At 34.8% G+C, this 13,103-nt stretch overlaps 2 protein-coding genes across 7 annotated transcripts; one reads left to right on the top strand and one right to left on the bottom strand.

The window, feature by feature from the left end:
* The first annotated feature begins 36 nt into the window (after nucleotides 1-36).
* On the top strand, nucleotides 37-13,024 carry LOC138936683 (calcineurin-binding protein cabin-1). Of its 3 annotated transcripts, XM_070302290.1 has the most exons (20): nucleotides 37-237; nucleotides 631-2,207; nucleotides 2,288-2,452; nucleotides 2,557-2,745; nucleotides 2,813-2,956; nucleotides 3,037-3,217; nucleotides 3,287-3,411; nucleotides 3,516-3,708; nucleotides 3,797-3,950; nucleotides 4,030-4,177; nucleotides 4,277-5,044; nucleotides 5,124-5,499; nucleotides 5,569-6,273; nucleotides 6,349-6,450; nucleotides 6,552-6,828; nucleotides 6,955-7,208; nucleotides 8,958-9,121; nucleotides 9,256-9,526; nucleotides 10,043-10,171; nucleotides 10,253-13,024. In XM_070302290.1, exons 1-20 carry the CDS (start codon nucleotides 154-156, stop codon nucleotides 12,119-12,121), a joined length of 7,875 nt encoding a protein of 2,624 aa, XP_070158391.1. In that variant the 5' UTR covers nucleotides 37-153; the 3' UTR covers nucleotides 12,122-13,024. The 3 variants fall into 3 exon arrangements, with proteins under 3 accessions (XP_070158391.1, XP_070158390.1, XP_070158389.1); XM_070302289.1 differs by having other exon boundaries at nucleotides 631-2,192; nucleotides 5,569-6,450; XM_070302288.1 differs by having other exon boundaries at nucleotides 5,569-6,450.
* LOC138936687 (nucleoside hydrolase) lies at nucleotides 7,219-11,794 on the bottom strand. 4 transcript variants are annotated; one of them, XM_070302294.1, is made up of 7 exons: nucleotides 11,379-11,794; nucleotides 9,267-9,409; nucleotides 8,751-8,837; nucleotides 8,329-8,533; nucleotides 8,012-8,183; nucleotides 7,715-7,953; nucleotides 7,219-7,638 (listed from the first exon to the last, which is right to left on the bottom strand). In XM_070302294.1, the coding sequence occupies exons 3-7, from the start codon at nucleotides 8,813-8,815 to the stop codon at nucleotides 7,330-7,332; spliced, it is 990 nt and encodes a 329-aa protein (XP_070158395.1). In that variant the 5' UTR covers nucleotides 8,816-8,837; nucleotides 9,267-9,409; nucleotides 11,379-11,794; the 3' UTR covers nucleotides 7,219-7,329. The 4 variants fall into 4 exon arrangements, with proteins under 4 accessions (XP_070158395.1, XP_070158396.1, XP_070158394.1 ...); XM_070302295.1 differs by lacking the exon at nucleotides 11,379-11,794 and adding an exon at nucleotides 9,665-9,735; XM_070302293.1 differs by lacking the exon at nucleotides 11,379-11,794 and having other exon boundaries at nucleotides 9,267-9,651.
* Nucleotides 13,025-13,103: the final 79 nt, after the last annotated feature.

Raw genomic sequence — 13,103 nt, 5'->3', positions numbered from 1 at the left:
GCAAAGAACAAACCCCTAGAATCTAGATATCTAGAATACGCGACATTCGCCGTGATATGTGATATGGCGGCGTGTTAAAAAACCGGCGTCTGTGCTTTTGTTGACGTTTTTGTATGCAAGCGTTGATACCGCGCGAAAATCTCTCCGCAGAGGATGATTAAAATATCGGCGCTCAACGAGGAGTCGAACGAGGAGAGTGAGGAGGAGGATGTACCCACGATCACGAAGGAGGCGCAAGTATGAGATGTTTACGCTCTGTTTACATTCGCATATAACCTCAAAACATCAGCGACATTTCGCGCAATTTCCAACATTTAACGTCATTGCTATAACGTAGAAAGAAAATTTTATTTTTTTACGATACATTTCTATACGAGATTTATTCAATGTGACGGATTAATATTTAAAGAGCCACATTGATTGAAAATCGAGAAAATCGTAGGGATCTGCATCTGTCTCCTATATTCGGGGCACGTGATTCATATTTTTAACCTTTTAACTGGCTGTTTTTAATATTGGAGATTATATATAAATAAAGTTGCGGATAATGAGGGCGTTGAGTGTTAAATTAAAAGTTGAAGAGGGAATGTACTTGATGCGTATATTAAAATGCCAATTAATTTATTCCAGGAACAAATAGCATTAACGGAATACAACAAAGCTTTGGACTTGTTGAAAAAGGATAAACGAGAAGAGGCGTTAGTTATTTTTAAGGATCTTTTGGAAACCGAATTGCTGGATGAAGTGGAGAAGCCCGAAGTGCCAGATGGCAGATCAAGACCAATGTTGTCTTTAAAATATTCTTGCTTCAAGAATATTGGTGCCATTCAAACAGCCTGCGGGAATTACAAGGATGCTGTGGAGAACTACTGGGAAGCTGCAAACTTGGATGGTTCCGATGTAATGCTGTGGTATAGAATTGGAACATTAGCTATGAAGATTTCTAATTTAGAATTAGCTTGTTCGTCTTTTAAACAGGGTTTAAAGTGCAATTCTAATCACTGGCCTTGCTTGGATAATTTAATAACTGCCTCATATGCTGTTCCTGATTATATGAACTGTCTGTTGTATATTTCTGTGGCATTGGAAATGGATCCTAATTATGTGAAGGGTCTGGCATTTCGCGATAGGATATTTAAAGACATTCCATGTATGGAAGAATGTTATAAATTGTATAACAGCGATTGGCAATTAGATCCACCTTTATATACCGAATATGATCATGTATTGGGTGACAAGTTATTAACAGAAGCAAGAGAAGTTTCCATAAAATGGGCAGAGGTTTGTAAAGCAGAATTTATGCCAAAACCATTGCCGGAATTGATTTTGAGAATGCCTTTAATAAATTATACATGGCTGGCTCTCGGAGAAAGTTTACTGGACATGCACAGATATATCACTGAAAATGATTTGAACTTTGTCTGTAGAATTGTATTATTGGTTCGAAAACCTGATGACAAGGGTGTAATAGCGAATAAAGAGTGTGAGATTGAAGAAATTAACATTATGGAAATAGATCAGCAGAATGTAAATGATCCAATTCCAAATGAAGAAAATGATATCGGCAAATCTGTCAAGATCGAGACGGAAGATTGCGAAATATCGAACGACAATCAGGCTTTCAACACAGCCTCGGATACCGCGATGGAAATTGAAACGGAGGACGACAAAAAATCTTGTTCGACCGACGTGCAAATAATTGAAGATGAAGATCCACTGAGAATGTTCGACACAGACGGTTTGCAATGCGAAGAACAAAGCGAAACGAAGAACATGGATTTAGAGGAACAGATGCAATCCGAAACGGACGTGAATATCGATAAATTAGAGAATGACAAAGTCACAGATGATGTCTACAGTATGGATAATGGAGTACCCAATGAGAAGTCTAGCGACAAAGAAAGCGATAAATTGAGCAATGATAAGGTTTCTGATAAAGGTGCCGAGAAAGTGAGTGACGCGATGTGTAAGACAGACGATAAAACTCACTCTGAGAAAACTTTCGGGAAAGAGGAAGGACAAAAGGTGAAGAAAAGGCGCAGAAGTGCGCTGTGCTTTCTGCAGCAATGGGCCTGGAGTTGCAGCAGCATGAGACGATCCGCGAGAGTCAGAGGTTCAAACAGACGGGAAGCAGAAAGGGACGATGTTCAATTGGAAGAAGCACTTAGAAGATTATTCCCTAGTACTTTATTGTATGCACACATCCAGTAATTAAATATGCATATATATTGTGTGGCTTAGAGATGTAAATTTTCTATAATTATGGAAATATAATTTCTTTATACAGACCCGATAGAGTAAGATTGACTAAAGATGATGTCACTAAAAATCTCGACGAATCTATGGACACAATGGATATGTACCAGTTATTCACGAATCAAGAGAATAATAGTACTAATGTTGAACTTCTCAAAAGTTCGGAAAGTTCAAAATCTCCAAGCCCTGACTCAAGGTGCTTGCCTATAGCTTAGTTTTTGCTCGGAAATATAATAGGAAATGTATAATAATAAATGTATACAATAGGAAATTATTAACCTCTGATCTTATGTCGCACAGTCAACAACAGAAATACTTTGGGACAGAGGCAGAAATTGCTGATGTGGACGCCTTTATAAATCAGCATAGCAGTAAAAGTAATTTAATGATAATTATCGCGAAATTTACAGAATTTCTGTGTACCAAATGGAATCAGATGTGGCCGAAAGGAATGTCGGATATTTATCTACAAGCATATGTCTTTATGAGGTAAATATGCATAAAGATTATTCACTGTGTATATAGATAAAAATCTGGATTAACCAATCTTATTTAGGCAACATATTCCACATTTGTCATCATTCGATGAAGATGTCAATGATAATATTTTGAAATTGGATACCGAAATGACACTGCTATTTGGGGAGCTTCATACAGATAAATGGTTGGATAATAAACCAGATACTTTGCCAAACCCTACGTAAGTCATCGATAATCTTATCTTTACAAGTTTTATGTTACTTATAAAAAAGCTTCTTGCATATGAAATTGTTATTGAAGATTGGATAAACTTGGCACTGGGATGCCAGCAGAAGAATTAGGACATATAATATTTACAAGCGTTAGACAAGATCTCTTAAATGACGAAAACTTATACATCTTACTGAGAATTCTATGGCTTAAAGCTAGCATCTTCCTCTGTCAAGGTGATATAGACATAGTCATAGAGACGCTAGAACTGGTAAGAAATTTTTGTTCAATATTGAAAAGAAATGTTTATTATTATAAACTATAAAGTATGAATTTTCAGTTATTGAATCGTCTGCAAGAGATGGAAAGTAAAAGCCCAAGTCTATGTATTAGGCTATTAAATTGTAAAAATAACTCTCAAATCAGTACCAAACTCGTAAAGAACAAACTCACATCAATTCAGAGGTATATTTTCAATCTTGATATTTTCTAATGTATATTATACTTATTGTCAAGATATTGAATACATTAAATATTTAGATATTATAATTTAATTTGTAATCATTTAGGGGTCAAAAATTAGGCGAAATTCAACATTTGTATGATGAAAAAAAATATGCAGAACTGTCTTACATACTGCAGGATACTTTCAAATTTGCCAAACAGAGGCACAAATTGTTGATAACTAATGAAAACATCGTCGACAGAGTTCGACAATTAACTATGTTACTCGACAGCTTATGGCAACTTCAACAGTATGAGGTAACATTTGTTACTGGTGTTAATAACAAATACAATATATCAATATATAGTGTAAGAAAATATTAAATTTTTGATAAAATACTTTTAGGAATGTTATGTTTGGGCAGAAGCTTGTCTCAATGAATCATGGCAAAATTACTTGATTTTATCTGATGAAGCTGAACAAAAGAAGTGGACAAGTTCTATTGTAATGGCACTTGAAAAATTGGAAGCTTGTACGATCGAAGTTAGTGTATTCATTGGTAAGATTACAAAATACATTATATAAAAAACTCTTGCAATATAATATTCTTTTATGATATTTTTATATTGTAATTTCAGTAAAATATTTGTCGGAATCTCGTCTGTCGAGATTGGTGCAGAATTTAGTTCACATTGTCTGTCATCAATTAGATGTACCAGAGAATGCTGTTGAAATGCCATTGGAGACTGTTCTACCCTGGATCCTGTTACATTATATTTTACAATAGTAAGTTTGTATCAATGTATATATATATATATACATACACATATTCACATATATACATATTACTATATATTGCAATGTAAAATTTTGGTGTGTTAATAGTGAAGAAGATAAGGAAAAAGCAAAGATCGAATCCTCTTACAAAAATAAATTGCACAGTTCTCATCATTCCGAATCAGATGACGAGGACGATGACATCCCACCGTCCATCATGATTCTGTTTACCGCCCACGAATTTATTGGCAGACACTCTTGGTGTTGCTTCAATGAGGCAAAACTTTTATTCTTCATCATGAATCTCATTATACCACAGCTCGAAACTCCCTTGTACGCTTCCATAAAGAACAGACTGACGAAATATCTGGAACAGATATTCTTCTGTTTATACGGTCATCCAAACAGAGTCAACAAAATACGTCCAAAGTATCTACAGGATCACATGGTGCCGCAAATGGAATTAACCTGGGAAGGAGCACAGTTGCTATTCGACTTTTATAAACCGAAGCAGTTACCCAATTTTCAGTCTCCCCGTCCTTTCTCCATCAGCATGGATACGGAAATACTGTTTAAGAGAATAATCAGATTAATTCCGCGAGAGAGCGACCCGAATCAAATTGTAGATGAGATGACGACATACATAATCGGCGCACGGGATAAAATGCCGAGCGTGGTGAAACTTCTACCACATGCGATATCCACGATTTATTATTTACTAGGTGATTTTTATTTCAAGAACAACAAGTGGGAGCACGCTTGTCGATATTATTTACTAGATCTGTGTCTATATCCGAAAGGATTAAATTCGTGGGCAGGTCTAGCTATGGCGACAGGCAGTATAATAGAGAATTGGTTGAACAATTACAGACCTATGTAAGTATTGTTTTTTTCCTAAATTTTATTTCTTTGTATTATTTATATGTATTATATGTATATTTTCTATCACATTTAGAGGAAAAGATAAGTTTCTCAATAAGGCAAAAATGGCACAATCGAGTTATCAACATGCTATTGAGCTGGCGCCTGGCCATTCTGTCATTTGGACAGAGTATGGAAATTTCGTTTATATAGTTCATTCATTTTGTTCGCGATTGCTCAAACAAGAAACCGACACATTGAGCATGGAGAGATTCGAAATTTTGGAAACTAGAAAGGAGGAAATGCTGGAGATTGCGGATCAGTGCTTCGAGTCTGCCAATCGAATATGCCAAACTATCGAGGAACCGACTATACAGCACGACGAGAGATGGCTTTATCAATATATGCTCGGTAAAGTCGCAGAAAAGAAAAATCAAGATCCTCCCATATTCTTGGAACATTACGCAAAGGTCAGTCTTGTCTACTATCCTGTTTTCTCTGTTTACCAATATAGTTTTGAAATTAATGTTTACTTTTAGGCTAGTGAATTATTATACGAGAATAACGCTCAATATCCGCGTAGAATAAGCCACAAGAGTCCACAGAATTTATCTATAGAAGCACTAGAAGTTCATTACCGTATTCATGCTAGTATACTAAAGTATTTGGAGCAACATGAGGGTAAACCGCTGAAAAAATCATTGGGTCAATTGTTCAATTGGCACCTTAAAAATTGCTCCGAAGGACCCTTTATGAAGTATCAGTCCAAACTTAACGAAAAGAAAAGGGAGGAGAATGCTGATGTTGAGAAAAGTTTTTCGAAGGAAGTCGATAGTGCATTAGATGTGGATAAGAACATAGTTACGATATGTCGACGCTCAAATAGTATTGAAGAAATAGAAATAATAGATAGATCGAACAAAATCTCCGATGTTAAGATGGAGATGGGAAAGTCTGAAAGCCGCAAGAGACTTCCCGATGAACTGTCACATGACAATACGAAAAAAATAAAATTAAGTAACATTTCGCATTTACAATTGATGCAAGACGTCGTAGCTTTAATAGACGATTTAATTACCAAAGTTTGTGATATGGTATCGCAAAAAGAGAAAACGAGCGACGATGTGATGATTGTGTCTAGTGATGAAAGTAACGAACCGAAATTACAAAAGAAAAAGCTGGAAAACAAGAGTGCTGATAAAACAAAATTGCAGACAAAAACAGAAGAGAATAAAAATATTTCAGTAAATATAGTAACAGTCGATTCTGAACGAAAGACTGACAATGTACAAGATTTAATGGATGCTCTTATGAAACAGGCAATGGAAATTAGCCAGGAAACCCAGCAATCTTCCGCGGATGATGAAGACACCAGAAGATTCGATGGCAAATGGTTGCAGAACGAAGACTTGCAAACTACTGTACGTTTATCTAATCTTATTTTTTCCTTTTTTTCAATATGCTTTGCTAATATGTATGTGTTTGAAATGAATACAAGCATTATTCTGATATTATTTGGTAGGGAAAAGATAATAAAGATAAGATGGAAGAGAAAAGGAAAACACAAACCAATGCAAATGAAGAAATGACTCTGAGCAGAAGAGGTTCTCAAGAAAGCACTACAACTACGCAAACTACAACTACAACTACAGAGACAAATAACTCGAGCTCTAGTAGTAGCGAAGAATCTAGCAGTAGTGACGATAGTTCTGACAGTGATAGTTCTAGTGATAGCGATACTGAATCTGTCGACAGTGACGCAGAAAAAAAGAAGAAAGATTCTGCCAATATAGACAATGGTAAATTATATACTACTACTTTTTACTTTTATCATTACATTTTATTGTAGCTTGTGCTTAATATTTTATTAAAGTGCAAAAAAAAAGATTCCTATATATTGTGTTTTATTGTATTTTAACTTCTAGAGGAACATATGCCGGAAGAAGAGGTAGCGATATTAATTGCGTATTGTCTAGCTGGTTTAGAACAATGTATATTAAGATTCGCCGAACATCATAAGTCCTTTTATAGACTCGCACACTTTTTCTTTAACAATAAAAAGGCGAAAGACACCGTGAAATGCAAGGATCTCTTGTTAAGGACATACAGTTGTCAATTTTATCCTGGACAAACCTTTCAAGGACTTTTCACTGAGAGAAGAAGTACCAACTTTTTTAATGTAAGTATATATATATTATTAATAGTATGCATAATATAATGAATAATATAATAATACATGAATATAATATAAAATAAAAAATGAATTTAGCATAATAATTCCACAATTTAGATTAATACTGTTAAGAAAGATATTCTAATAGAAGATTTTTAAATATAGTTATATTAACATTTTGTATAATTTCTGCATTGCAGACTTGATTATTCTTATCCATATCTTTCACAACTGAACCTCTTGCATCACCTGCGATTACCGGTCTTAAATTAGTTTTATAACGTTCCGTTATCATTTCTGGTTGTAGTGCACTTGCCATAGCGATTCCGTCTGCTGGTTCCCACATCTCGGTTTTTTCCAAACCGATTTTTTCAGCTTGATACAAAAAGTTTGCAATAGAAACATCCAGATTATTATAAATGTTTCTATATTCTTCCTGTGTATCAAATAATATTCTATGATTCATAGATCAATATAATTCACGTATGCTTATATAAATATTATGATATTACTTTTGAAATAGAATTAGCATATACTGTGTTTGACGGCAATATAATACTAGGTTTATTGGTGTTATTCAATACAATCCAATCGCTTTCCGGATCTTGTTTAAAATTAAATTCAATTATATTACTGTCAATGTTCGATCCCATTATGACATGTTGCTTTACTAAACGCAGAAAATTAGGTTCCAATGCGATTGCTGTAGCAATTGTTGTCAGAGATCCAAGAGTAACTATAGTTATTTCACCTACAAAAATTATAAATGAATTGAATATTTATATTAAAACATATATATGCATATATACCTGGATATTGTTTCACTAATTCTACAAGTAATACAGAAGCGTGTTTTGATTTGTCCACTTTTGCAGTTATAGTTTTAGTAAAATTAAAATCTCCAAATCCATCTTTGCCAAAGTAATTAGTATTTTCATACATATTTATCAATGGTTTTTGGGCACCACTATACACGGGTATCTGCAAAAATTTGGAAAGAAATAATTATATCATGATGTAATCAATAACACACATTGTGTTAATGAAATTTTTGAATTCTTTAAATTGTTTATAAAAATTTGAACAAAGTGAATCAAAAGCCTTCAGCTATCAAGTATGTACTTACGTCGCTTCTATTAACAATTGTTAAAGTTTTTAATACATTCTGTTCCACGTTCTTCAAGTACGTGTTACCATATGTAGCAATTATAGCTAGAATTTCGATGTCGTGTGTCTTGGTCTCATACATGAGAGCCAACATTATTGCTAGAGCATCATCTCCTCCAGCATCTGTATCTATTATCATCTTTCTAGGCGTAGTATTACAATACCTTTGATAATTTTAAAGAAGTTATTCTTTTATTTATATTATTTGACGTGGAATTATTCTATAATATATACTATAATATTATTTTATTAGATAAATATATTAAGTAATATTTTTTATTTTTATTTTCAAAAGTTAAAAAATTTTTAAGATGATATGAAGCTATGCTTTTATTTTATCATTTGTAATAGATTATGATGATAATCATTGTTAATTACTACCTAGTGATAAGACAGAATATATATAACAATATCATAATCACAGATATGCCATGAAGCAGAGCCATTTTCCCCGATTATCCTGATACTCTGTAATTGCAATATATGAAATTAATATACAAAGTTATTGGAGTAAACGTTTCTATTTTATATCATCAAATTATATGATGCATAATTGATGTATATGTTCTAATATTACGTGATTTCCAGGGAGTATGGCATATACCGATTAATGAAATTGACAGACCCGGAAGCTTTGCCTCACACATGTCAAAATGTGTGACGCTACTCATGCAGGTATTAAAGGAAACTAACGATAGTCGGATGTTGATGCAGTTGTGCATACAACTCGGAAAAATTCCAGATTCAGACAAGTAAGATCAAAATCAAATAATTAAAAGACTAAATTGTTCTTTCTCTTCTCTTTTTTCTTAAAAAATTAATAAAATTTTTTGTGCAAAAACTTAAATAATATGAAAAAAAAAACTAATATTACTTTTTTCTCTAGAAAATACTTACGTGATTCCGAGAGAGAGCAATTATCCCGACAAGCTCTGACACTTTGTCAACAATCGCTCAGAAGCAGAGTTCAGGCAATGGGTTCGGCAAGCACAATCGACAGCGTCCACCTTATTAGAACAGATGCCAGAACGCAAGTGTTGCTTGATGTGTATGAAACATATCAACTTGTACAAAAGCACCTTCAGGGTAAAGAGTCGACTATACAAACATTTGCGACATTATTGACAGACACTTATAAAATGTACATAGGGAATAAAGTAAGTATAGTATGTATATGTGTGTATATATATATATATAAAATCTCTAAATAATTAGACTATAGAAATTAATTCTGTATATGTGTGTGATTGCATTTTGCATATATTTTTTAAATAAGCAAACTTGTATACATATACCTTCTTTTTTATCTTATCTTTTATCGGATCTCTTCTATCTTATCAGATTATTGTTCGTACACTTGTATGTGATTATAGAACTTAAATTAGTTTTATGGACAAAATAAAACATTTTTATAATGGTAAAAGATCATCTCGCAATATTCGCATAAAAATATTTTAAAAATCTTTTTATGTGGAAAAATATCTTTTACATTTTTTTTATAAAACATTATTACTTTGTCATTAAAAATAACTTTTCAAGAGGATCGAGGAGCGAGTTAAATAATTAAAACCATTTGTTAAAAATCATTATTTTTTTTACTCAGATTTAAGATATTAGGTAATAATTGCAATAATTTCAAATGTCAACGCAATCATTTTTGCATTGCTTTTTAGAATCTGGAGGGAAATGTCCTGGATATCGCTATCAAATGTTGTCAGCGACAAATACAGGCGAACAAACTTGCATCGATTAATAACAGCAATAGCAATCACATGCAACCTCAAGTCACTTCTACTATTCCGGTAAGCGAACTCCTTCATTGTTGCTGTTGTAAGTTATGACGATCGTATCAATATCTCAAAAACGATTTTCTTATCTCACAGGCACCCATACCGCAGATACCAGTAAACTCGACATCATCACAGGCCTTACAGAATCGCAAACCGCATAGGAACTTAATATCCACCGGACGTCCAAGGGGACGTCCGCCTAACGCTAACAAGTATCTGCAGCATGCAATGCAGCAGGGCGGCAATGTGATGAATCAATTTGGTTCCAAGAGTAACTTTAGTTTTATGGGCACGTCCGGGCCAAATCGTTCCATGATAAATCCTTATTTCATAAACCCTCTAGTCGATGCGAACATGCTATCGGCTATACTGGCCAGTGGACTGGGCGCCAATATGATGGATCCCTTATCGGCTATGAGTTACTTAAACCAAGTAGGAAGTTATCAAGATATCCTCAGGCAATATCAGAACAATTTGTCATCACTAAACAATCTCGCCAGCGGTTTAAACAACCAGGGTACTACAATAACCGCTGGTATCAGTAATGTCTCGACGATAAGTACATCTAGCTGCAATGTCAATACTTTAAGTAATATCGGTAATTTAGGTAATTTGAAAGGATCTTTAGACTCTATGACAGTACAACAATTATTAAACTTGAGCAATTCTACGGCATCGACGTCGCGGCCCATGTACCATCAAGCGACGGCCAAAACCAGCACAACCACGTCGATGCCAAAGGATCGACCTAATATATCCATAACGCCGGTGAGCCAGCAACAACAGCAGCAACAGCAGCAGCTGCCATCTCATCACAAGACGAAACCTAGCGGCAAGCAGCCGAGCTTGCAGACCGACTCAGCCGCGGCATTGCATCCCGTCCACATTCCGAAATCGCTTCAGATATCGCCGTCAAAACCGATGTTACATTCGGCAAATGCGGTGATGACGGCGGCAGCGCAAATGTCTCTGCTCAAGCCGTCCATCATTCAGCAAGTAAAGAGCAGCCCGCCGAAGCAGATAAGCGCACCGCAGATACGCGTGTCAAAATCGTTGACTGAGCCGCAACCCGCGCATAACAACTCGTCACTGTCACATTCACCTTTGAAGAACAGTAACGGCGGCGGTGGTGCCGTGACGACGAATCCACAAATTGCTCACGCATCCATGGGTGCGCCTGTGATTATGAAACAGCAACAGACGCTGCCTGTGAACTTACCCATGAACGTGTCGCGATCTGGCACGTCGCTACAACACAAATTATTGTCAAAGAAGAATTGTCAGCGACCTTACTCGAACTTGCAAACGAGCGTACAGAACGTGCATCCCAACGTGAGGAAGACAACGAAGACGGTGACCGCGGCAGCTGCGAAAACTTCTACGGCAATGCCCGTGTCAATGCCTGGCAATTTTCCAAGTATATTAAACGCGATACCGTCAGGAAATTCCTCTGCGATGTCGCAATCGTCTTTTATACCGCCGGACTTGAGCGGCATCTCTGTGAGTCCTGTCGTCGCTCCGCAATCTGGCAGTATCAAGACTGTCGCGGGTGTCAAGTATCACAGCTACAAAAAACCATCTGCTGGCAACAAATTGGCGAAACCGTCGACGGCAATGGATGTACCGTCGAGCTCGCTACCGAGTTCAGCTTCCTTTCCTCAGAGCAGCACGGTTGAGGCGCTCTCGATGTTATCACAATTGCAGCAGCATTCTCATCTAGAGATAATACCGCAGCAAAAGCCGTCGCAATTAAAGCCCAGTCTGGATTACTCGAAAAATATCTCGTCCTTGAGTGTAGTGTCGCAAAAAGTGAACCCGGAAATATCTAGGCCATCGCCGACGATCGCCGACTGTATGTCCGTGTACGATATATCGAGGGGAAAACCCACTAACATTTCGAATAAAAAGACACAGGACAAACTCGTTAATGATAGTGTCGAAATTATAACATTGGACGATTAAGAATCACCGTCTAGGTCCACTTTGTGTATAACGTAAATTTTTTTTCTCAAGAGAAACGTAAGTAGTTGCTGAGCTGAAACTTTGATCGCTAACTCCTTGCATTGGAATGAGACAAGTCACATTATTTACGCAACAGCAATAACATTACAAGGGAAAATAACACATTTACTAAATAATTTTGATGTGTTAGTTTCTTATGTTATGTGTTTCGTACATAAAAATCTCGAGCCTCAAATTGAACTATAAATCAGTTATATAAATTGTTCAAAAAATTCTAACGCAATGAGTTGATATAGCTAATTTATATAAACGATTTGTTTCTTTTTAGATTTGTTATATTAAAATACTATATTATAAAATACTATAGTCATATAATATATACATATACACTATAAGAGATTATTTCTTTTTTTTTGTATATATAAATTTTATACTTCTTTATCGCGAAAAAAAAGAATTCTATTGGCTGCGATATAAAGATAACATTCGACTATATGTTTTGCCTTTTAATTTATCGTATTCAAATTTTTTTCTCCGAATATTAAACATAAAAATTCTCAAGACAAATTTATATATTAAAACATCTTTTTGTTTCTATGATTATTTTACAATTCTCAGAGAAGTGTAAACTACATTATTTTATATTTACAATTCCATTGATATATCAAACTTATATAAACAGTTTAAAAGACTTTATGTTATTCAATTACAAAGTTACAATTATATACATATTTCTTTCATTAATTAAAAATAACACTTATTGTTTTATGTATTTATTTAATTTTTTTGTATGTCATCTGTTTAGATATCAACAAAAAACATATTATTTTCTCAATAATTCTACTAGAGCACATTTTTGAATAAAGAAACATTATTTTTCTACCACATACATTTGATAACAATAGAACTTTCTTCTACTTACACAAAACCGAATGTAAGTAGCTTCAGTAAGCCCAAATGTTTTCTAAAATTTGTAACTCCC

This window comes from Polyergus mexicanus, unplaced genomic scaffold, assembly GCF_030449975.1.
Source record: "Polyergus mexicanus isolate NDT 795.1 unplaced genomic scaffold, iyPolMexi1.0 SCAF_9, whole genome shotgun sequence".
Taxonomy (NCBI): Eukaryota; Metazoa; Arthropoda; class Insecta; order Hymenoptera; family Formicidae; genus Polyergus; species Polyergus mexicanus.
Note: the sequence above shows the minus strand (reverse complement) of the source record. Positions and strands in the feature narration are given on the sequence as shown.